The sequence below is a fragment of the Fukomys damarensis genome, unplaced genomic scaffold, assembly GCF_012274545.1.
Source record: "Fukomys damarensis isolate Sample0158 unplaced genomic scaffold, DMR_v1.0_HiC HiC_scaffold_32, whole genome shotgun sequence".
NCBI classification, from domain to species: domain Eukaryota; kingdom Metazoa; phylum Chordata; class Mammalia; order Rodentia; family Bathyergidae; genus Fukomys; species Fukomys damarensis.
This window is the reverse complement of record NW_022900944.1, coordinates 23,276,965-23,298,240: the sequence shown is the minus strand read 5'-3', so window position 1 is coordinate 23,298,240 and position 21,276 is coordinate 23,276,965. Positions and strand designations below refer to the sequence as shown.

Sequence of the window (21,276 nt, the reverse complement as noted above, 5' to 3'; positions counted from 1 at the left end):
AGCTCACCATTTTTTTTTATTCTTTTTGTCTTTTTGGATTTTTATTTTTTATATTTTTGGAACCGGGGATTGAACTTGGGTCCTTGTGCTTACAAGGCAGGCCACCGAACCCCTGAGCTAAATCCCCGGCCCCTTGGGTTTAAAAAATATTTATCTATAACTTAAGTTGGCTTATAGATAAATGTTATTAGAGTTAAGGACATGCTTCCACCCAGGTTTCCAGTTGATCAAAATGATGTAAGGACTGGATTTACAAATGTATTGTTGTCTGTGTACAATAACTTGGGAATCTTTCATTGGTCAAAAATGATGTTAATTGTTATGGTCTGGTTCTCATAGGCCATCTGAAAGATTTGTTATGATAATTAAGACTTAAAAAGGAGAAGTTGCCTGGAAATATTTTATTTCAGTCTTTGTTTACTGATGGGACCCCAATATCCATAGTCTTATGGGAGACACATCCCAATAAACATTGCTCTTATGTTATTGTGATATGTTTACATTGGTCATCATCAAAAGGTTAAGTTTTCTGTGGGAAAAACAGTAATGTTTTATTAAAAGATGTTCTTGGTAAATAACTAAATTAAGGGACAAAGGGTTTCATATAGCTGTGATACTCATTATTGCTGAATCTATGGTGTACTAAATGTATTCATGCTTCCCAGTCTTTAAGCTATAAAACTAGAATTATTTATAGTAGTAACATTTTTTTAAAAACTCAGATATCTGCCTTTCTTTGTGCTCCAGCTACAGTGGGCCCTTGAATTACTACCAGTCTGACATATGAACAACCTGGGTTCTGACCGAAATTTTAGCTTTAACTTATGACCAAAGTCTTGAGTTATGACCTGAATGCTGGCTGCTTATTCTTCCAGATGGTCTCAGATACAGATTTAATCCTTAAAGTCTTCTGGATAGAACATTACAACATCCTTTCCTGTGCGGGGTTGAGAAATCTTAAGGCAATGTCTCTCCAAGGACACTGAGCTCTACCTGTATACAGGAAAGCAACTTTGAAAGCTGTGTAGTGGAGCCTGAGCCTTCACTAACCAACCTGAGTTACAACCAGCTCTCAAGAACAAACTGAGTTCGTAAGTGAAGAGTCCACTGTACTTGTGATAAGAGGTACATGTCAACCCAGTTAAATAATAATTTTAAAAAACTTATGTGATGAGTATGTTATATGCATGTCACTATACTTAGTCATGCTTAGGCACAGAGCAGTCCAGTGTCACACACTAAAAAATTAGAGGGTAGGGCTGGGGATTTAGCTCAGTGGTTCAGTGGCCTGCCTTGCAAGCTCAAGGACCCGAGTTCAATCCCTGGCACAAAAAAAAAAAAAATTAGAGGGTAAATATAAACTTCTAAGGTAACATTTATAGGTCAGTGGATTCTCCTTAGATGGTATACTATTAAAGGATAACAAACTAGGTAAGTTTCTTTATATCATTTTATATCTTATGATCAATTTTAGTATATGTGCTGCCAAAGTGAGCACTAATGTCTTGGGATCAGATAGAGATGTTTGACAAAAAAGGCAATCCTATATTAGGATAGGCATTTAAATGTGCTCCACAGAGACTATCATGACTGTTATATTGACAGACTATGTATGGCTCTTAACTTCAAGTTTTCTCTATAAAACTCCATACTTGTCTGTTAACATTCTGCAGGGATTCAACTACAAAAAACAATCATAGCTGGTTAAAAAATAACAGTCTGGCTGGGGATGTAGCTCAGTGTCACAACACTTGCCCAGCAAGTACGAGGCCCTGGGTTCGATTCCTGGTACAAAAAAAGAAAAAGAAAAGTAAGAAATAACAGTCTTCTGGCTGTACTTTATATTTCAAAGTGCCTGATATACAGATAAAATTATAACAGTTAACCTCACTGCTCCCACTGCAATACTAATATCACTTATCTTCTCTTCTGGGCTTTCAACAAATAAAGTTTTGAAACCAGAACTAATGAGGTAACTGGGCTAAAAGGACAGCCAATATTTTGGCTCTGGCCCTCCAAGGTCAACAAAAAACCATGACATGAGGGGACTTTTTCTAGAGGATCCTACAACTTTGGTAAGTCACCCAACCTCCTGAGCAGGGAGATTGTTGGACCCCGGAAGGCAAGAATCAATAAATGTACATTGTACCAAAGAAGGGTCACCAAAGAAGGAAAAGTCTCTCATGCTTTCACAGAAAGCAACATGGTTAAGCAAGACTATGACCCATCCTCATGGCTGACACTGACAGATGAGCTGAGAGGCTCTGTACATGGTTTCAAAAGTGATGCCTAAAGAGGCTTAACCTTCATAGACAGCAAGAGGTTATTTTTGATTAACACAGGTCTCACTTTAACTTGGCCTTAAACACCCAGCACAAAAGTATAACCCAAAGATATATAAAAACAATACTATAGTAACAAAGTTAGATATAAAAAGTGGTTCCAATCACTGACCCCTTCTGGCTGTTTCCAGCTACACTGGTAGTTGACCACTATTATGGTTCATTCAGGAAAAAGTATAATATAATTTATAAAAGTTCAACAAGAGACTTTAAATTCCTTAGCTAAAATTGTCCTCAAAACCACCAAACTTTCCTTCTTACAGCTGAAACTAGAGGGACTTACTAAAAGAAATATCAGACTTGTAGATAACCTCCATCAGAAGAGGGGTCTGAGCCAACTGGTTACAACTGCTATTCTAGTCCCTTAAGAGCAGTTTCTAGATGTGGCTTTTTCTCCAACCTACCATAACATTCTAGTTCTCATGCTCTGATAATACATGTTCTAATTTCTTGGAAAATGTGTTTATTCATGCATGGAGGCTGCCAAACTCCAAGTAAGCATGCAAACGGAACCAACAACAGATACGCCAGACTCTTTTTTACCAGGATCCACTAAATTGACCTTATAAAGGGAGTTTATAACTGCTAAATTGCAACATGACTTCTAGCCAAGGCCCATTAGATTAGCTTTCTGAAGACCGTCCCTGACTGTGTTCTCCCCTATATGAACCCTTCTCAGTTAGACAAAAACTACACCCCTTGTCCCTTAACCACAGTTAGGGATGGTTCTTCAGAGGGAGGAATATTATAGACAACTAAATTAGTTAAGATATTATAGGCAGTCAGACAGGCCTGGAGAGAAGATAAGCATATATTACAACTGTGGCTGGAGGTGCATTCCATACAAGTTAGGCTTCAAGACAAGGAGAAATGACTACACCCACATACTTCCCCTAGGGATTAACAACAGTGATGATATTCTAAATAGGCATCTATCACCTTGGGTGGGGGACCAAGCCTCCCTAGCCCATTCCTCCTGAAAAATCTTTATTAGTTCCATGTATCTTTGCTTGCTACATGACTTGCTTCCTCATTTGATCCCCATTTAATCAATATTAAAGTGACTATACTTGTAATCTTATTAGTCAATCATAATTTTGTTTCACCTTCTACTCACCTTGTGAATTTTCCTTGAATCAATGTTACCTAAGCGACTACACTTGTAAGTATAAGTATATTATTAGTTGACTATAGTATTGTCTCAGCTTATACCTGCCTCACCTTGTGGCTTTGCTTTATAAAGCTCCCTTGAGAAATGGGGTCCATGCTCAACCTACTTTCTGGGCCCCCTTCTGTCTCTCTTTGACAGAAGCTATCTTTCAGTACATTCTTCTGACACAGTGAGTTTGTGTTCTCAAAAATGAAAAATGAATTCTAGGAACAACAGAGGTTAAGAGTAGGAAGAATTTTTTTAGACAAAGATAGCTTCTGTCTAAGAGAGACAGAAGAGGGTCTAGAAAGTAGATTGCCCTCAGACCCTGCTTCTCAAGGGAGTTTTACAGAGCAAAACCCTGAAGTGAGGTGCATATAAGGTGGGACAGAACAATGGTTGACCAATAAGATATCCAGTATAGTTGCTTAGGTAATATTGATTAAATGGGAATTAAGTGGGGAAGCAGGTAGTGTTGCAAGCATACATGGAAGGAACAAGGATAGTTCCTGGAAGGGATAGGAAGGTCTTGGTCACCAACCCAGGTGACTGATGCCCATTTAGAATATCAATTATTGCTGTTCATCCCTAGGGGAAGTTTGTGGGTATAGTCAAATCTCTGTCTTGAAACATGGCCTTCAATAAATTCACCTCCAGCCATAATTGCCTTCTGTCCTGACTTCTTTGAAGGCCCAGTCCTCTCTGACTACCTCTACTATTTCTAACTAACTAGGCTATTTACAATAATATGCCCTCTATCAAAAGGACCATATAGGTGCTGAAGCAGCACAGGCAAGGGTCTGGAGAGTGTCTGGTTGTGCTTGTGGGTTTGGCACCAAGGGAGTCTGGTATTGCTAAAGTGTATGGGGCAGGGTGGAGAGGTGGGAGACCGCCAATTAAAAAGACACTTGAAATCTTGCCACACTCCCCCTTCTCTTTCCCACTTCTGAGCCTTGTCTCCTGGCCAGAAACACCTGTTCCCTCCCTTAGGACCTATCCACAGCCCAGGAGTCAGATTCTTCTCTCTCTCTCTCTCTCTCTCTCTCTCAAACTCTCTCTGTCACACACATACACTGAGCATAGAACCCAGGGCTTCCACTCTGAGCTTCCACACCCCCTTTTTTTTATTTATTTTGAGACGGGGCGTCGCTAAATTACTAAGTTGTAGAAAGCTGGACTCCCAACTTTCAGCCTCTCAGAGTGCTGGAATTACAAGTGTGTGCCACCGTGTCTGGCTGGCTCTCCATATTTCTAACATGTCTGCAATCCTCCGAGGTAATGCCTCCCTCCTGGAAGCCTCCTTTGGATCTGTCTTGGTGGGATAGGCACCTCTCCTACACCCACGCCATGCCCAGTGAGCTGTGGTTTTGCCAGGGACAAAACCGCTGGTGCCCCCCCAACCCCCATCGCTAAGGAGTGTACCCCCTCCTCCCTTGCCGGGCCCACCGTGGGGGGGGTCTGAGCCTGGCCTGGGTTGAGCCCAGCAGGGGCGTGGCCTGTAGGGACACCCTGGTCCCTACCTGGCCCTGGTGAACACAGGTGTCCCCTACCTGTAGTGGGAGCCGAAGCGCCGGAAAGCGTTTCTGTGGAGGAACGTGGAGGGGTGGGGTTAGCCCGAGGAGGGGCCGGCCGTCTCCCGGCTGGCTGTCTTGCTGGGATTACCCTGCGCCCCACTTAACGCCTTCACTCCTAAAGGGAGATTGCCTCGCTGGTGACAGCGCGCTCGGTTTGGTAGGAGTTGAATATTCGTTCATTTTGAAATTGCATTTCTCTTGGGCTGTCCTAGAACCACTCAATACTTGCCAAGCCTCACATTTTCAAGAACCACTAGGCGAACGTTATGAAAGCGGCCCAGACCCCACCCTCCGTCCTCCGAGTGAGTGTGGGGTCGAGGGAGCGGGGCGTCACTTACAGAGTTGAAAGGCAGAGGCTTCTGTCCATAGCGGTCTAGGCTGGGGTTCTGGTTGAGGCAGTACTGGGGCAGGCCACAAAGATGGGGGGGCGATAAGCTGGGGGAGTGAGGACCCCCATCCGCGCCCCAGAGCGCCCCCTACTGGATATTTTGAGTATCTCAAGATACTGGATCTCTAGACCCGGCCTTCGGTCTCCTTCCCCTATTCGTCCCATTTCCCTCGCTTTAGCACTCCCCACCAGGACTCCCAGGGCCTAGTCAGCACGCATCCTTTCCTACCCGCCAGTTCTGGGTCACATCTGGCTTCAAGTACCGCACCGCGTAGCCACTGAAACTCTCGACTGTGGAGAGAGCTTACCTTGGGTTCCCTGAGCAAGCCCTGTCCCCAGAACAAGCCTTGCGCCCCCTGAAAGCCCCAGCTCCTCTGTTGGCCCAGGTTGGCTCCCCCTGCCGCCCATTTCCTCTGCCCAGGGGCATCCTCCGCAGCGGGTAGACAGACCCCTCTTGCCCGGGCAAGGCAGCTTGAACTCCCCAGCAGAGGACACGAAGCGGGACCAGTCCTCGATGGCGCGCGTGAAGCAGGGCCAGTCGATCCGATTGATGCCCGGCGCGATGGGCGCCAGCTTCCCCTCGCTGTACTTGTGGTGGAGCCTCTGGCCGGTCGCCGTGATGTCCTGCCAGAGGGATGGGGATCAGGACCACAGGGGCAGCTGCAGCAGCCTGGCCCTTCCCAGACCACCCCACAGCCCTGAGCAGACATTTGGTTCATCTGACCGAGGGGAACATTGAAAATGGCCAACCTGGATTGGGCTGGGGGAGGGTGTCCCTGGCAGCTGAGGACTACTCGGGGAGTACAGCCCACTGGAAGTCCCTGGGGCTGAATGTGAGCTAGTCCTCTTGAGAAAACCCAGAATCAAGGGCAAAGGGCACTCACCAAGCACTGCAAGGGTTTATTGGGGACCCCCAGGAGTGTGAAATGCGCATTGTCAAACTCATCTGTTGAAAAAAGATAAAGGGAGAAAAAGAGGTGTCCCACTGGCAGTCGTAACCCGCACTATGCTTTACAATTAAAAAAAGTTTTTGGATAGTTTTTAAACTGGCTGTGATGGTGAGTGCCTTTGATACCAGCATTTTGAGAGGGTGAGGCAGGAGGATTGTAAGTTGGAGCCCAACCAGGTAATTTAGTGACTTAGCAAGACACTTTCTCAAAAACATTTTTTTTAAAAAGGAGAGGGGCTGGAAAGGCAGCTCAGTGGGAACACCTTGGGGCTTGATCCTCAGTACCACAAAATTGTTTTTGGCTTTTGAAGATTAAGATAAAATGGTATCCATACTTCACCTTACACATTAGAATAAAATCCATATAGATCAAGATTTCAATATAAAGAAATGAAGCCAAATGGTATGGTTTAGATCCAGAATTATTTCCAGAATTCTTACGTGCTCAGAGGTGGGGTTTCTGGAAGGTATTTGGATCATGACAACCTAGAACTGAATGTTATATTAGGAGGTGGGACCTCATTGGAAGAGGTGGGTCACTCAGGGCATGACCTAACAGCGTATATCTGCCTCTTCAGCTCCTACCTGATCTCTCTATGCTTCTTGGTCAGCATGATGTGATCAGCTTTCTTCTACCAGACCCTTCCACCAGCCATACCTACCTTCAGGCCAGTTGTCTATGGATTTAATCCTCTAAAAACTGTAAGCCAAAATAAACCTCTCCTTCTTTAAGTTGTGGGTGTCAGGTGCTTGTCCCAGTGATAAGAAAGGGACTAAGACACCTAAGAAATAATAGAAGAAAATATGGGCAAATTTCTCTATAAACTTGGAGTGGAGAAGACCTTTCTAATTCTAACTAAAAAGTCAGAAGCTTTAAGAAAAGATCAGACTGGGTGCAGTGATGCGTGCTTGTAATCCTAGGTCTCAGAGGCTGAGGCAGGAAGATCTCAAGTTTAAGCTCAGCATGGGAAACGTAGCAACTTAGGGAGACCCTGTGTCAAAATAAAAAATAGAAAATGTCTGGGGCTATAGCTTAGTGCAGAGATCCTATGTTCAATCCCCAGTACCAAACAAAACAAAACCAAAAATAAAACCAAATCCCCTCAACCAAAATAACACTACATAGAAATAAACTTCTGCATAGCAAAAATATAAAAGAAGTCAAAAGACAAATGGAAAATGTTTTCTACTAATTCTATAGATGAAAGGCAGTTTCCCTAATTTTGAAATGTACAAATCAAGACCAAAGGAAAAAATATATATACATGTTTACAATTAAATGCATACAAAATCAGAGCTTTCCCTAAAAATCAAGACTCTGGGATTCCCTTGGGAGCAGGAAATTGGATGAATTGATGATCTTGCCGACCTTTGCATGCAGCACAGCCATCCTGAGCGCCGGAGCTGCTCCTCTAGCAGGCACAGGTGTGGGTGTCCCACTGCTCCCCATCCCCATTCATCCCCACCACCTCCAGTGTGTGTGTGTGTGTGGTGTCCTGCTCTGGCCAGAGGGGTCTGGGTGGATCTCTGAGAATCTCTCATGTGTTTTGACATTCTCACCTGCCTGCCATCCAAGCAGGGACCTAGGTATCACCTTGAACTCCCCCTTTCTCCTCTTATCTACCCTGGAACTAAATCCTGTTGACTTTATCTCCTAAATACCTTCTCTGTCTGTGCTGAGTAGTCCCCCCGCCGAGCCCGTGTGTCCAGACTATAGTTATGGTAGATGTATGGAGGGCTCCTTCTCTCCCTGTTCCAGATGGAGGGGTGAGTTGGCAAGAGTTGTTCTTGTTGCAATTATTATTCCTCTCACTGCAAGTGCCCACCTCTGTGCTGTGCTCTCTCCATTAACAAGAACCATAAGATGCACACATGCATGCAAGCCCTTATCTCTCACCATGGACTCCCTAAACCACCTCTGGACTCTGCCAGCAAGAAGGCCCTCTCCAGATGTGACCCCTTGACAACCTGGCACCTCTACAACTGTGTGCCAAAATGAATCTTGTTGCATTAAAATTTAAGAGAGCAGTCGCTTTAGCAGCACCAGCAATCACACTTGTTGGCACAGCTCTGCGTCCCTTTCCTAGCATCTCATTTTAACCTCACAACAGCCTGGGGCAGGGGAGGCCCTGTCATCACCCCCATTTCACTGAGAAGGACGTAGAGACTCAGGCCTTGCTGGAGGTTTCTGGGTAGGGCCTAGAAGAGCTGGACCAGCCCATGTCTCCCTTTCATCTGTTGTTCATGGCTTCTTCCTCCAAACTCCCTTTCTTTGCCCATCCGTCCTTCCGAAGGCCCACAAGATCCCAGTGCTGGCGGCAGGTGAGGTGGCCTAACCTTTGCAGCAGTAGGTGGTGGACTGGCAGTGCTCGTCTGGGAGGCAGGCCTTGGTGGTGTCCATGTCCATGCGGCGCAGAGTGGGTAGGGCTGGGTGGTAGAGCTGCTGCTTCACACCGGCCAGCTGGTAGCGCTGTCGCTCCATAGGGAGCAAGATGGCTGGGGACGCATACACGTGGGTGGAGCCATCATCCCAAGGCACCAGGTCAATGATGCGAGCCATACCTGGGGAGCAGAGGGCATAGAGGGGCTCACTCTGGGCTAAGCCAGTCAGACCCTTCCTTGGAGGAACACAGCCTTGGCCTATGCTCATTTGTCTCCCTGTCAAGCATTTATTGAGTGGCTGCTGTATGCATACTTCTCAGGAGCCCCACATGCCCTGGCAAAAAACAGGAATGTACACACATGTACATACACACAGGCTGTGCCAAGGGATGGAGGGAGCTCAGTACTGGAGGCCGTGTGTCTGCAAGGCTGCAGTCTGGCATGGAATGGTCTAAAAGAAGTGGCATTTGAGTCTGTTAAATAATCTGAACAGGAAAAAGCAGTAGTGAATAAATTCAAAACGTAGCTCAGAATACTGAATGACTCTAGGTGACCAATTCTGGTTTAGCCTTAGCTTGGCATTTACCCAAAATTCTACAGAGAAGACTCGGAAGTGTTTTAAAGAAGAGACATATGATAGAGTTGAACTAGGAAAGCACTGCCTCCCTTTATAAAGGAGATGTTCTTAAGAGCCCCTTTCAGTCATTTATGTTGTTGACTCATTTGCTTTCTTTCCAACCCTGAGGTAGAGGTGAGAGATGGACGGGGGAGCTAGATGGGCAGGAGGAGAGAGAGGACCTGGGACCATGGAGTTTGAGGGAGAGGGCATGGTGATGAGGCGTGGGAAGCTGCCTGGGGAAGGAATTGAGTAGAGAGGGGCAGGGAAGGAAGGTCTGAGAGGAACAGTGCGCTTCCTGCTTCTGACCCACCTGCAGCAGCTACCTCGTCTGCAGGGCGCAGGCCGAGTACAGACTCTCGAGGACTTTCTGCTCCTGCGACCACTCAGTAAGCAAAAGAGGAAGGGAGGTGGGCCAGGTCTTATGGACAGCATAGATAATGCCCACTGCAGCCTGATTGTGAGGACACAGCTCCTAGGCAACCTGGCAACTTCAGGCTCTGAGAAGGGCTTGTTGTCGGGGCTGCTTTACCCTGGGTGCTCCCTCTCTCCTGGGCCTCAGCACAAGCCAGGCATCTTGGGTAATGTCAGAGAGGGAGCTGAGCTCCCTTGAGGTGAGGCCAGGGATATGATGGTTGAGCCTACCCCAGGCTGTGTGACCCTGAGCTAGTTACTCTCTCTCTCTCTCTCTCTGGGCCTCCAGGCCTCCAGGCACCTGTCTGTGACAGGCAAGGGCCTTAGGCCCTGTTTTAGGGGTCCTTCGGAACCTAGGTGGGTTCTCTCCTCCATGAAACCTCAGGGAAAGCACCCTGCACTGACTGAAAGCCCTTGGGGCACTAGGGATAGAGATTAGCTATGGCCAGTATCCAGCGTCAGCGTGGGGATCAGGGAGAGTGGTGGCCTCAGCAGGCCAGGGATTAGCAGGTGACACTCCACCACCTGCTGCCCCCAGGCTTCCCCACTCCGGGGAAAGTTGAGCTGTGGTGCCTGCACTCAGTACCCTGCACTCAGGCCCTCTTCCCCCTACTCCCTCTGGGTTCCAAGTTTCCCCTGTGGACCAGACAGGGTACACATCTCAAGTCTCAGCCAGATGACAGTCTCCTCTGATCACCCCTCTCACACAGTCATACCTCCTGGTGTTCATCACATCCCACATTCTGGTTCTGGTTCTGGTAAATGTGCCACCTATATCCTGCCCTTTCCCAAACAACACTCCCAACACCTTCCTTTGCCTTCCCCCTTCTCTCCTACTTTTACTGCTAACAGCCTAGTCAGATGCTGTCTTTGATCCTTGTTAGGCCAGAGGCAAGGGTGACTATTAATGATGACCCAGGCCACCACTTGCAGGCCCAGGGAAGAGCCAAAGAGTCCCATGTTCCATTCCTGCAGGGGTCTGGCTGGAATTGCTGTGGCCCCTGAAGCCTGGAATCCTAAAAAGGGAAGGACAGCAACCACCTTGAACTTTGCCAATGGCTTTGGCCTTGTTGGGAGAAAGAATGTTCTCCCATACCACTGGCCTTGGGGAGTTGCGTATCAGTGGTCTTGAAGCCTGGCTCTGGAGGGAGAGTCCGGGGGTCTCTCAGTCACAAATTAGCTTGTCCCTCTTGACCAGCTTCTGCTGTCATGCCTGTCACTGTGAAACAACTACACATGTTCTTTCTAAATGCTGTTCAAAACCATCACACCTACCATGGTCTGAATGTGTGTCCCCCTTTCCCCCTGAATTCACATGTGCAAACCAAATCTCGGATACAGTAGTACTAATGGATGGGTCTTTAGGCAGTAATAAGGTCATGGGCACTCCATCCCTATGAATGGGATTAGCGCCTTTATAAAAGAGGCTTAAAGGAGCTTGTGCACCCCTTCTTCCATATGAGGATGCATAGAAGGCACCATCCATGAGGGACGAGCTCTCAAAGACAACAGATCTGCCTTGATCTCCAGCCTCCAGAACTGTGAGCAATACATTTCTGCTGTGTGTAAATTACCCCACCCATGTGTTTTGTTATAGCCACAGAAAGGACTAAGACTATGAGCTTCCATGGTCCACCTAGACCCTTATGGGGTTGATCTGACCCTACCCACTTCTTCACCTCTCTACCCACCACTACTCTCCCTTGCACCCACTAAACTCCAGGCCTGCAGTTGCCTTTCTCCTCTTCAAGGCTTACTGTCCACCCAGATAGTTCCTCAGCCAGTCTTTTTGCTTTTCATACCTTATAGCTCAGTATGTACTTCTCCTATCCCCCATCCAGGTCCCTCTTGTCTGGGCCTCTCACCCCTTGCACCTCCTCCCCAATAGCTTTCTGGTTCCCCTGAGGTCCCACCTCAGTTCCCCACAGATTCAATGCAGTCTATTATCTGCCAGTCCTTGGAACCTGTGATGGTTAATTTTTGGCATCAACTTGATGGAACTAGGGATGTCTAGAGAATTGGTAAAGCACACTTCCTGGTGTGTCCATGAGGGTATTTCCAGAGAAGATCAATGAGTGGGTCAGCAAACTAAGTGGAGAGACTTGGCCTCAATGTAGATGTCATCATCTAATCCACTGGGAGCCTGAATACAACAGGAAGTGGAGGAAGGGAAAACTCTCTGGCTCTTCCTTTGTGAGTAAGGTTTATTTTCCCTTGCTGCAGGCCTCAGATGCTAGGCTCCAGGTTCTTTGGCCTTTGGATTCTGCAACTTATACCAGCTATCCTCCTGAGGCTCTTGGGCCTGAGGCTTGGACTGGGGTTACACTGTGGGCCTGTCTGGTTCTGAGGCTTCATATTCCATTGGTTCTGTTTCTCTGGAGAACCCTGACTAATACAGATTTGAGCTAATGGCCCTATCCTGGAACCATGTCCATTCTGGAAGAACTTGAACTATTGAAGACTGACGGCTGGAAAGGGCCTGCTGAGGACCTGGACAGGACCTGGAAAGATGGGGTACACCTCTGCCCCTGCTGAGTTGACAAGACCCTGGAAATTTGAGGAGTCTCCCAGAACCACATGGACCCTAAACTCTTGTTCTCCCAGCATCACTCAGTGGACTGGCCAAGGCACATGGGGAGCCAGGCTTTGGTACCTGGGCAGCTTTCCTAGCAACAAAACCTGGGGCCGAGGTCTTTGCTGGATGCTTACTTGGGTGTTGTTGCTGGCCTCCCCAGGCACCAATGGCCTCTTCTCTACCCTGCCCCCCTTCAGGACCTGTTAATCCTTTGCACAGCCTGGCTGTTGCTAATTAATCCCTGTGTATCCCAGAGGCCAGCTTTGAGTGGTAGTGAGAAGGCAATTCCTGGCTGGTGGTTGGCATCTGAGCAGGTAACTTGGGATGAGATGGAGGCTCAGAGAACCCCAGTGGGGAACCCCATGCTCAGATTCAAACAAGATATTTGGGTGTGATGAGATAGATATGGCAGCAAACCTGTGGCTTCCCTCTCCTCTCTGGGGATCCAGCTTGTGAAATGCAGGTTCCAGGACACTCACAATAGTCTAGGAAACCTAGGATCTGCATTTTCTCCTGGTCTCCAGGAGATTCTGAAAATGCTGGCAGTCCAATAACATAATTCCCTGGGCTGCCACCCCCAGGCCCACTTCTGGCCTGAGCCTCCCTCATCAAAGTGGAGTCAGCCAGGACATGGCAGCAAGGTGGGGGTGGGAGACACCTACTAAAGTTCCCATCCTAGAGGACTGGCTGTGTTTAGGGGAATAAGAACACCTGGGCTTGGGGAAGCCTCCCTAATCATTTCTAGGTTTGGAAATTCAAGGCAGGATTGCTGCTGGCCGGGAAAGGACCTACAGGTCTGGCCTGCAGAAGAGGCCAACCCTGGGCAAACATCAGTACCCTTGGGACAGATGCGGGGCAGCTGGAATTGGGCAGACCTGAGTGCAAACTCAGCCACTCTCTGCCCTTGTCACTTTGGGCAATACTGTGACCTAGCTGTGTTCCAGGATGAAAATTCTCTTCTATGTACTTGGGGCCAGGGTTGTGGTGATGAGGAGGAGGGTGGTTATGGTCAAAGCTGGGAGAGGGTTTAGCCCTGTTCTGGCTCTTGGAGCTCCCTGTGGCTGGCTGGGGCCTATGGAATCTGCCATCCCAAACATGTGACCTTGGTCTCTCCCAACCTGGGAGATCATGGTGTCCACACCCTCACCCATCAGGAAAATGGAAGACCAGAAGGGTCATATCTGGCTAGGTTCACCTTTTGGAGGCTGATCTGCCTCCTCTACTTAGGACTCTGCAAGCACCAGGGACGCTCCCAGGAGTGTTGGGCCCTGGGCCTTCATTTCCCTCCTGGGACCAGTGTCCCTGGCAGAGAGGCACAGAGAGGCATGGCTTTGTCAGGTCCACATTCATTATGGCCTTGGGAGGGGATCCCAGGGCTGGCAGTGTGCATACACTGACCTGTATGGTGCTGGCTGGGTCAGGCCGTCCTACAGAGGTACAGAGACATAGTCTGGTGGTCCCTATTTGCTGAAGAGACAAAAGCCAGAAACTGAACGTGTAGGTATAAGGTAGGACTGAAATGTCACTGTAGACCATGACGAAGAGGTTTAACTGGCATTTTGTTTAAAAATTTTAAAAAATCATGAACATAATGTTATGTTAAGCAACAGATTTTTCCCATTCATATGTTACTGATAATGTATATTTTTAATTTATCATGAAAGTATGCAGTACATTATATTCCTTAGTGTTTTCACTTGACTGCCCAATGTAGTCCTAGCCAACATTTATGAAGATATCAGCATGTGCCGGTCACTGTTCTGTGTATGTTGTCTTTATCAGTTCAGTTTATCTTCACAGTCTGCCCATGGGAAAATTTCTGTGAGTGTCCCCATTTTATAATCAAGTAAAATGAGGCACAGAGAGTCTAATGAATCGATCTGCACATGACTTAACTCCAGTTGCCCCACATCTGTCCCAAGGGTACTGATGCACATTCGCTCATGTTAGTTCTAACAGATCCACTTTTTTTAGTGGGTGTGTATTCCAACATTGGATGTATTGTAATTTGCTGAATACATAGCCCTCTTGCAGATGAATGTTTAGGTATTTTGCAGTAGCCAGTCTCCTACTGATGAATATTTGGGTATTTTTAAATCTTTTACTATAGTAGTGTCACAACCAACCTCTTTGTACATACATGCTTATGGCCTTGAGTAATTCTGTAAGGTAAATACCTGGACATGTAATTGTAGAAATATTTTCTTAAAGATGATGAACAGAGAAAGAAATGTGTAACCCACAAACATGGCCCATAGACGATGGGAATAATGGTGAGCACTTGGGCATCTAAGGGTTTCTGTTCCTTACAGGTATCAGGATGTTGGGCTGGGTCCACAAGGTGCTGCCTCAGCCCCCAGGAACCTCTCAGAAGACCAAGATGCAGGAAGAGGAGGAAGAAGAAGCAGAGCCAGAGCTGGTGCTGGAGCTGGGGGCAGAACCAGAGGCTGAGCCTGAAGCCGCCCCAGGGGAGGCCGCCCCTGAGGGCGAGTTTGTGGTGAGAAGCAGGAGGATGGGGGTTGAGATTAGGGGCAGACTGACCTGCCACTTGGGGATTTAGGACCACCTGCTCCCCATGGCCCTACAATGGAGAAAGTTGGGGCTAGTGGTGGTAGTTGGCTAGTCCAATGCTTATATAAATGAGGAGGCTCAGGCCAACGAACAGGGCTTGCTCAAGGCAGTTTCTATAAAAGGCTGGATAGCAAATATTGTAAGCCTTGCAGGTCACACCATCTTTGCTACACAACAGCCACTGTAGTGTGGAAACAGCGATAGATGATGCATAAACAAATGAGCATGACTGTGTTCCAAGAGAACTTTATTTATAAAACCCAGTGTGGATATGGCCCATGGCTATATTTTGCCCACCTGTAGAGCCCAGTGCAGAACCACTCAAAGGAGCTAGTGCATGAACTATTTATCTTCAGTCCTTGATGAGATTAGGAACTTGCTCAGAATAAAATTTACTGTGTAAATCTACAGTGTAACTAGGTACCCTATTAGTTCAGTTGGTATTTGTGCTGTAGTAACACTTTCTTCAGTGAAGGAAGCAGGGAGTTAATATACACTCTGGTGCAAACTATTTGATCATCGTGAACCAGTAACAGTTTGCAGATAGGCACCGGTGCTTGTACCACACCTTGAGGAGCATTTTTCTAGAACTTTCCTTCAAGCACAAAAAATTTGCTGTTCTCTGCATCCCATGGTGAGCCTGATGACATCTCCTTTAGCAGTTGGGGTGAACAGATTCAGTTTAGCTACTAATTGATGCTAGGCCCTGTGCTCAGCACTGAAGGCATAAAGATGAACAAGACGTTGCACCTGGGGCCAACAGACAGGCACCCAGTCAGCTCATTCTGCTGGAGACAGGACTCATGAGGGAATGTGTGAGCCCCAGCATGGGCCTCGGCTGTCCCTTCTGAAAGGGTGAGTGGGTGTGTCAGGTGGAGAACCTAGGAGCTCTGAAGACAGAGCCATCACTTTGGGGATTGGAAGCAGGCAGGAAGTGCTTCCTAGACACTGGGCTGGGCAGAATTTTCACCTGGTGCTTAGGGTGGACATTCCTGGCAGAGGAAAGGCCAGTTCTAGGGTAGTCCTGGGCAAGTTTAGGAAATGGGCATAGGGTGCGTGTGTGTGTGTGTGTGTGCACGTGTACACATGGGTAGGTATGTGTTTGTGTTCAGTGTGTCTTTGGTGTTACATCTGCGTGCACATAGGGGCACGCCAGCCCATGTGTGTAAGTGTGTGTCATATGCACATGTATTGAGTGTGTCTGTGGTTCCATGTTTCTATGTGTTGTACTACTGTGAGCCTATGCAAATTTCTGAGCATGTGAATATATTTGTGTGTTTTATGTGTATGTACATGTTGTGTGTTCATACGTGTGCACATGTGTTCACATATATCCACGAGTATATTTTGTGCGTGTACATGTACACTGTGTATGTAAATGTAGATGTTCATACATGCACATGCATGTACATATTTGTGTGTCTGCAAATACACACATGTTCATGTCTGCTTATATGACTGAGCACACACATTTTGTGGTACGTACACATTATACATATATAATGCTGAGAGAGACATACAAACATACCTTTGTGTATGCACATGTCTGCATGCGTACATTGGCAGGCCTGTGTACATGTGTGTGGCTGCACACAGGCACTGTGTATATGCTCTGGTCGCATGTGCTGGCACATGTACATTGTAGCACGCATGTGCACACACTTGGCATTTGTATATGCATTCACACGCAGGTGCATACGTACTTATTTGTATATGCATGCTGAGATGTAGTGTGTCACTGTGTATATACCTATGTGTGAACATGCTTATATTTGTGTGTCCATGTTCATAGATAAATCCAAGTGAAAGTGTGTGCACGTTTGTGCACATGCATGTTTGTGTGTGCACATAGAGGCATACAATAGCGGGAGGTGTGGCTGCAGAGGAAGGTGCAAGGCAGAGGCCAGAGGTGGAACTCTGTCTGCTAGAGAGGAATGGGAAGTTTGTGCCAGAGGAAGGGTAAGGGATTGGGCTCCTCGCCCTCCTGCTTCCCCTTTGTTTGTCCCAGGCCTTCATAAAACTCTAACTGTTCCTCCCTCTTCTCAAGGTCACTGAAGTGGCGCAGCTTCCTGCGGGATAGGATAGGTCTGGGAGGTTGGGAGGTAGGAGTGAAGGTCTCACTCTTAGTGTGGGACCCTAGGGCTGGGAGGAAGGGAGTGTGGTAAGTGGAAAGTGAGGTCCGCAGGACTCACAGAGATGGCTGAGAAGAGAGCCGTTTAGCTCTTTAGGGGCTATGGGTCCCATGGGGTGAATCAGGGGCCCCCCCTGTTTAAGCAGGCATTCTTACCTACATTGTTACCTATATGGTCTTGTTTGAACCCTGCAGCCACCTGAAGAACCCACTCACAGGGAGCAAGTGGCTGTGGCGGATGCTGGCCTTCAGGGTGAGTGCTGGAAGCCCCAGCAGAGCCTCATGCCTGCCCCTTCCCCAGATGAGGAAACTGAGGCTCAGAGAAGCTCCGTGTGGGCTCCTGGAGACTTTTTAGTCCAACTGAGCTGGAACCCTGACTTTCTAAAGTTTGGGAGTCTCCTTGTTCTCTCACCTCTGATGACCTCAGTGGGATAGAAATGGAACTCTCCAAGGGCCTAGATATAAAGTCTGGGGAACTCTTTTCCAGAGACCCATGAAGCTGTCCCTCCTCCGCCCACAGCCCTCCAGGCCCAAGTCACAGTGGCTTCTGATGTGAACAGGTAACCTCACCACCCTCCCCTCTCCCTGGGGCCGGCACCCCACTTCCCTCTCGGCCAGTGGGCCACTGGGGAGGGGGAAAGGGTGGCACTGCATTTAGGTCTGGAGTTGTTGTGGGTGAAGGCCCTGGAACATCCTGGAAGTTAGCTGGGAGAACTTCAGGGAGCATGGGTGTCTCCTGGAACAAATGGGCATCACGACCTAGAGAAAAGGCAGCTGGGGCTGCGGTAGCAAGTGTCCCTTCTAGGGGGTCCAGGGCTGTCTCAAGGCTGGGCTGATTTCAGGGCTTCTGATTTTCCCAGCAAAGCTAGAAATCTCCACTTGTGCCAGGAATCTCCCTGTTAGCTCAGACAGTGTAGCCCATGGGACTCCTCCAGCTAAGCACATCAGGGGCGAAGGGTGACACTGGCCTCAGGCAGGAAGTCTGAGCCCTCAGGTGTAGGTGAGCACCCCAGAGATACACCCCACAGACCCCTTGTGATCATAGGCTGGGGCTTGGAGCCGAGGTGACAGGATGGGGACAGGAGAGGTTAGCTTTGCTGTGCTGAGCAACTGATGGGCTCCAAACAGCACTGGGAATACCTGGCCTCATGACGGGAGGCATTGGTGTCCCCTGTTTGCCAGAGAGGAGCATGAGGCTCAGGAGGGAGGTAACGGGTCTGAAGTCTCCCAGTGGGAACATAGTGGTTTGAGATCTGAGCCCTGTCCTTTGGGCCACTGTAGGCTGCCACGCAGGACGGGCTGGGCTGGGGCTGAGGTAGATAGTTGTTGCTCTCTGTGACCTGGCAGCTCCAGCAGCTGGGTGCTGACCTGGCTCAGGAAGGGTGTGGAGAAGGTCGTTCCACAGCCTGCCTGCAGTGGCAGGATGGCCCAGAATGGTGCGGCTGACCCAGAGGCTCCAGCTCAGGTAGGCAGGGGCTGGAGGCTGAGGAGGGGTGGCCAGCTGGAGAGTGGTGGCGGGGAGGCTGCCCTTGGGCTCCTTGCCATGTGTGCCTGTCTGTCCCCACAGGATGGAGCACAGTTTGTTGGGCCGTGTAGCACTGGGGACACAGGTAAGGCCATGAGGCAGGGTGACTGTTCAGGGTAGAGCCAAGGGGCATTTGGGATGGGCACTGCCCCTCAGGAGAGTCCATGCTGGCCAGAGCTTCTCTAGGCTCGGGCCTAGGTTTGAGTGGGTCTCTGGTTCCTGCTCCAGGCTGCCCAGGCCCTGGGCAGGTTCCAGGCATGTCTCTTGCAGTTGACTACCTTTCTCTATGTTCTTTGTCTCATTGATTTTAAACTTTTATTTGCAGTTAATTAGTTATTCTGGTACTGGGGATAAAACTCAGGACCTTGCACTTGCAAGGCAGGTGCAGTGCCACTGAGCTAAAGCCCGGGCCCTATTAATTTATTTTTAATTGAATTTATTTTTTAACTGATACTTAAAAACATAAAAACTATATATTAGTGGGGAACCATGTAATGCTTTTTTATATATATACATTGTATAGTAGGTCTATCAAATCTTTCTCATTTCTTTATGGCAAAAACATTCAAAAGCCTTTTTTTCTAGCTTTTAAAAGAAGTTTGTTATATCAGGCATGGTGGCACACGCCTGTAGTCCCAGCACTCAGGAGGCTGAGACAGGAGGACAAGTTCAAGGCCAGGCTGAGCTACATAGTGAGATCCAGTCTCAGAATAACAACCAAAACAACAACACCAACAAGGCGTGTATTACTGGAGATTGAACTCAGGGCCTTTACATCGAGCTATATCCCTAGCCCCTTTTAAAATTTATTTTGAGACACAGTCTTGCTAAATTGCCCAAGCTGGGCTTGAACTTGCAATCCTTCTACCTCAACCTCCCAAACTGCGGGGATCACAGGTGTGCACAGGCCTGTGATATAGACAGGAGCCAATCGCTACCAATAGTCACGCTATGCGTAGAGTACACCAGAACTTGTCCCCGTCTAGCTGCAACTCAGAATCCATTGATCAACTTCTCTCCATCTTTCCCTCCCTTCCTTCCTGTATTTTCTGACCCCGTAGGGATTGCAGATGGACCCAGTGGGGCCCTCAGAGCCCAGGAGGCTGGGTGAGTCCCTATCATTGTGTGTCACTGTCACCTGCTGAGCTGTGTGCTGAGCCGAGGTTCTGGGTTCAGGAGCAAGGCCTGTTGCCACCTCTGTGTGTGACCTGGCACCTGCCTCTGCCCTCTTCCGGACCTCACTTTCATCATGCATGGGCTCGGGACAAGGTCTGTGTGCTGCCTGTGGCTTGTGGTACTGCTAATGGGAGACCCCGGGTGGGGTCACCTTCTGAGAAGGCAGAGGTGGTGAACAAGGGCCTCGCACATGGCTTTTGTGTGGGTGAGGTTCATGTGGAGGCCAGAAGGAGAGCCTGGGGACACTGAGGCGCTCAGTCGTGTCAGCCTCACAGTCAGCAATAGCACCTGACTCCTCAGAGAGGTGGCGCTCTGCACAGTTCCGGCTGACTCTGCCTCAGTGGAAGTGCAGGCTTAACAAGGCACAGAAAGTGGTGATAACTGTAAAACATTTTAATGATCAGCACAATCTTCATATCTATAATGATGAAAAACGGCAGAGTAAAGTCCTGTGAGCCTGTGGATAAAAACAGCTGTATAATAATGGTTCAGTCTATAGTCAGCTGGTTCCAAGGCAGGGTGGCATGGCAGAAGGAGAACATGGAGGAGAAATAATCCATGTTGTGGCAAGAGGAAGGCAGCAAGCAGCAGCAGCAGCAGCAGCAGCAGCCTGCTTTCTTTCTGTTCCTTTATTTGCTACCCAGGCTACAAGCCTGATTGATGACATCATATTCAAGATGGGGCTCCCATTATCCACCCCCTTAATCCCAGTATCACACCCTTAATCCACATTCACACACTCTATTCCAGCCACCTTCGAGACCCCTGACTGCATGGGGCTTTGAGGGGACATCTAGATACAAGCTATAACATGCGTTAAACACAAAATGGGCATTTCTAAGTATGGGGCCTTGTGTGTGATTGTACACGTGTACATTGTATCCATGAGGCCAGCTCTATCTGTCTCTGTCACAGGGAACTTCCTGAGCTGCATTCAGATCCTCCAAGATCTCCCACACCTCACCTGCTTCCAAAGTTGGGTCAGGTGGTCCAGAGCCTGGTCTAGCCCTGGGTCCAATTTCAGGTTGGCAGGAGTTTGCTCACCTCCTGGGGGCCCTTTGAGAACATCGAGCACAAAGCCCCACTGCATAGCAAGAGCCAAGGGCAAGGAAGGGCTGGTGAGGGCCAGACCCCCAGAGGACAGTCAGGATGGTATGTCTGCCCCCGTCTTCAGGCTGCCCACTGACCGCCTCCACAGGTCTGGCCCATGGCTGCTTAGGTGCCTTGAGCAGAATCTGGAGAAAGTGCTGCCTCAGCCCCCAAAACTCCCTGAGGTGAGTGTGGAGCCCAGCCCCTGGGAGAAGTTCTCCAGCAGGCTATCCCCCTCCCTGGGACCCACCACAGGGTGATCTCCTCCTTGGAGCCTTCTTGTGGAGGGTGAGTGCCTGGTGATGGAGGGATTCGGGGCAACACTGAGCCCCTGCACTGGCCTCAGGCCAGGGCACAACTGGCCAGGATGTGTTGTGCACAGGGCTTGCTTTGA

At 48.5% G+C, this 21,276-nt stretch overlaps 2 protein-coding genes across 3 annotated transcripts in view; one reads left to right on the top strand and one right to left on the bottom strand.

Moving 5' to 3' along the window:
• Positions 1-9,805, bottom strand: part of Tepp (testis, prostate and placenta expressed) — an 18,835-nt gene extending 9,030 nt beyond the window's left edge. Inside the window, exons 1-7 of one of the 2 annotated variants that reach the window (XM_010617214.3) lie at positions 9,715-9,805; positions 8,741-8,965; positions 6,339-6,400; positions 5,904-6,078; positions 5,684-5,745; positions 5,405-5,467; positions 5,043-5,075 (exon numbers count right to left, since the gene is read on the bottom strand). In XM_010617214.3, the coding sequence (XP_010615516.1) occupies positions 5,043-5,075; positions 5,405-5,467; positions 5,684-5,745; positions 5,904-6,078; positions 6,339-6,400; positions 8,741-8,963 (618 nt within the window). In that variant the 5' untranslated portion in view covers positions 8,964-8,965; positions 9,715-9,805. The remainder of the gene's footprint in view (positions 1-5,042; positions 5,076-5,404; positions 5,468-5,683; positions 5,746-5,903; positions 6,079-6,338; positions 6,401-8,740; positions 8,966-9,714) is intronic. The other variant, XM_010617213.3, reaches the window with a different exon arrangement.
• A 138-nt stretch (positions 9,806-9,943) lies between these two features.
• The window catches only part of Cngb1 (cyclic nucleotide gated channel subunit beta 1), a 69,767-nt gene continuing 58,434 nt past the window's right edge, over positions 9,944-21,276 (top strand). Inside the window, 9 exon segments of the mRNA XM_010617236.3 lie at positions 9,944-10,015; positions 11,279-11,356; positions 14,703-14,887; positions 17,288-17,345; positions 17,580-17,652; positions 18,440-18,557; positions 18,660-18,702; positions 19,679-19,724; positions 20,992-21,067. Coding sequence (XP_010615538.3) covers positions 14,711-14,887; positions 17,288-17,345; positions 17,580-17,652; positions 18,440-18,557; positions 18,660-18,702; positions 19,679-19,724; positions 20,992-21,067 — 591 coding nt within the window. The 5' untranslated portion in view covers positions 9,944-10,015; positions 11,279-11,356; positions 14,703-14,710.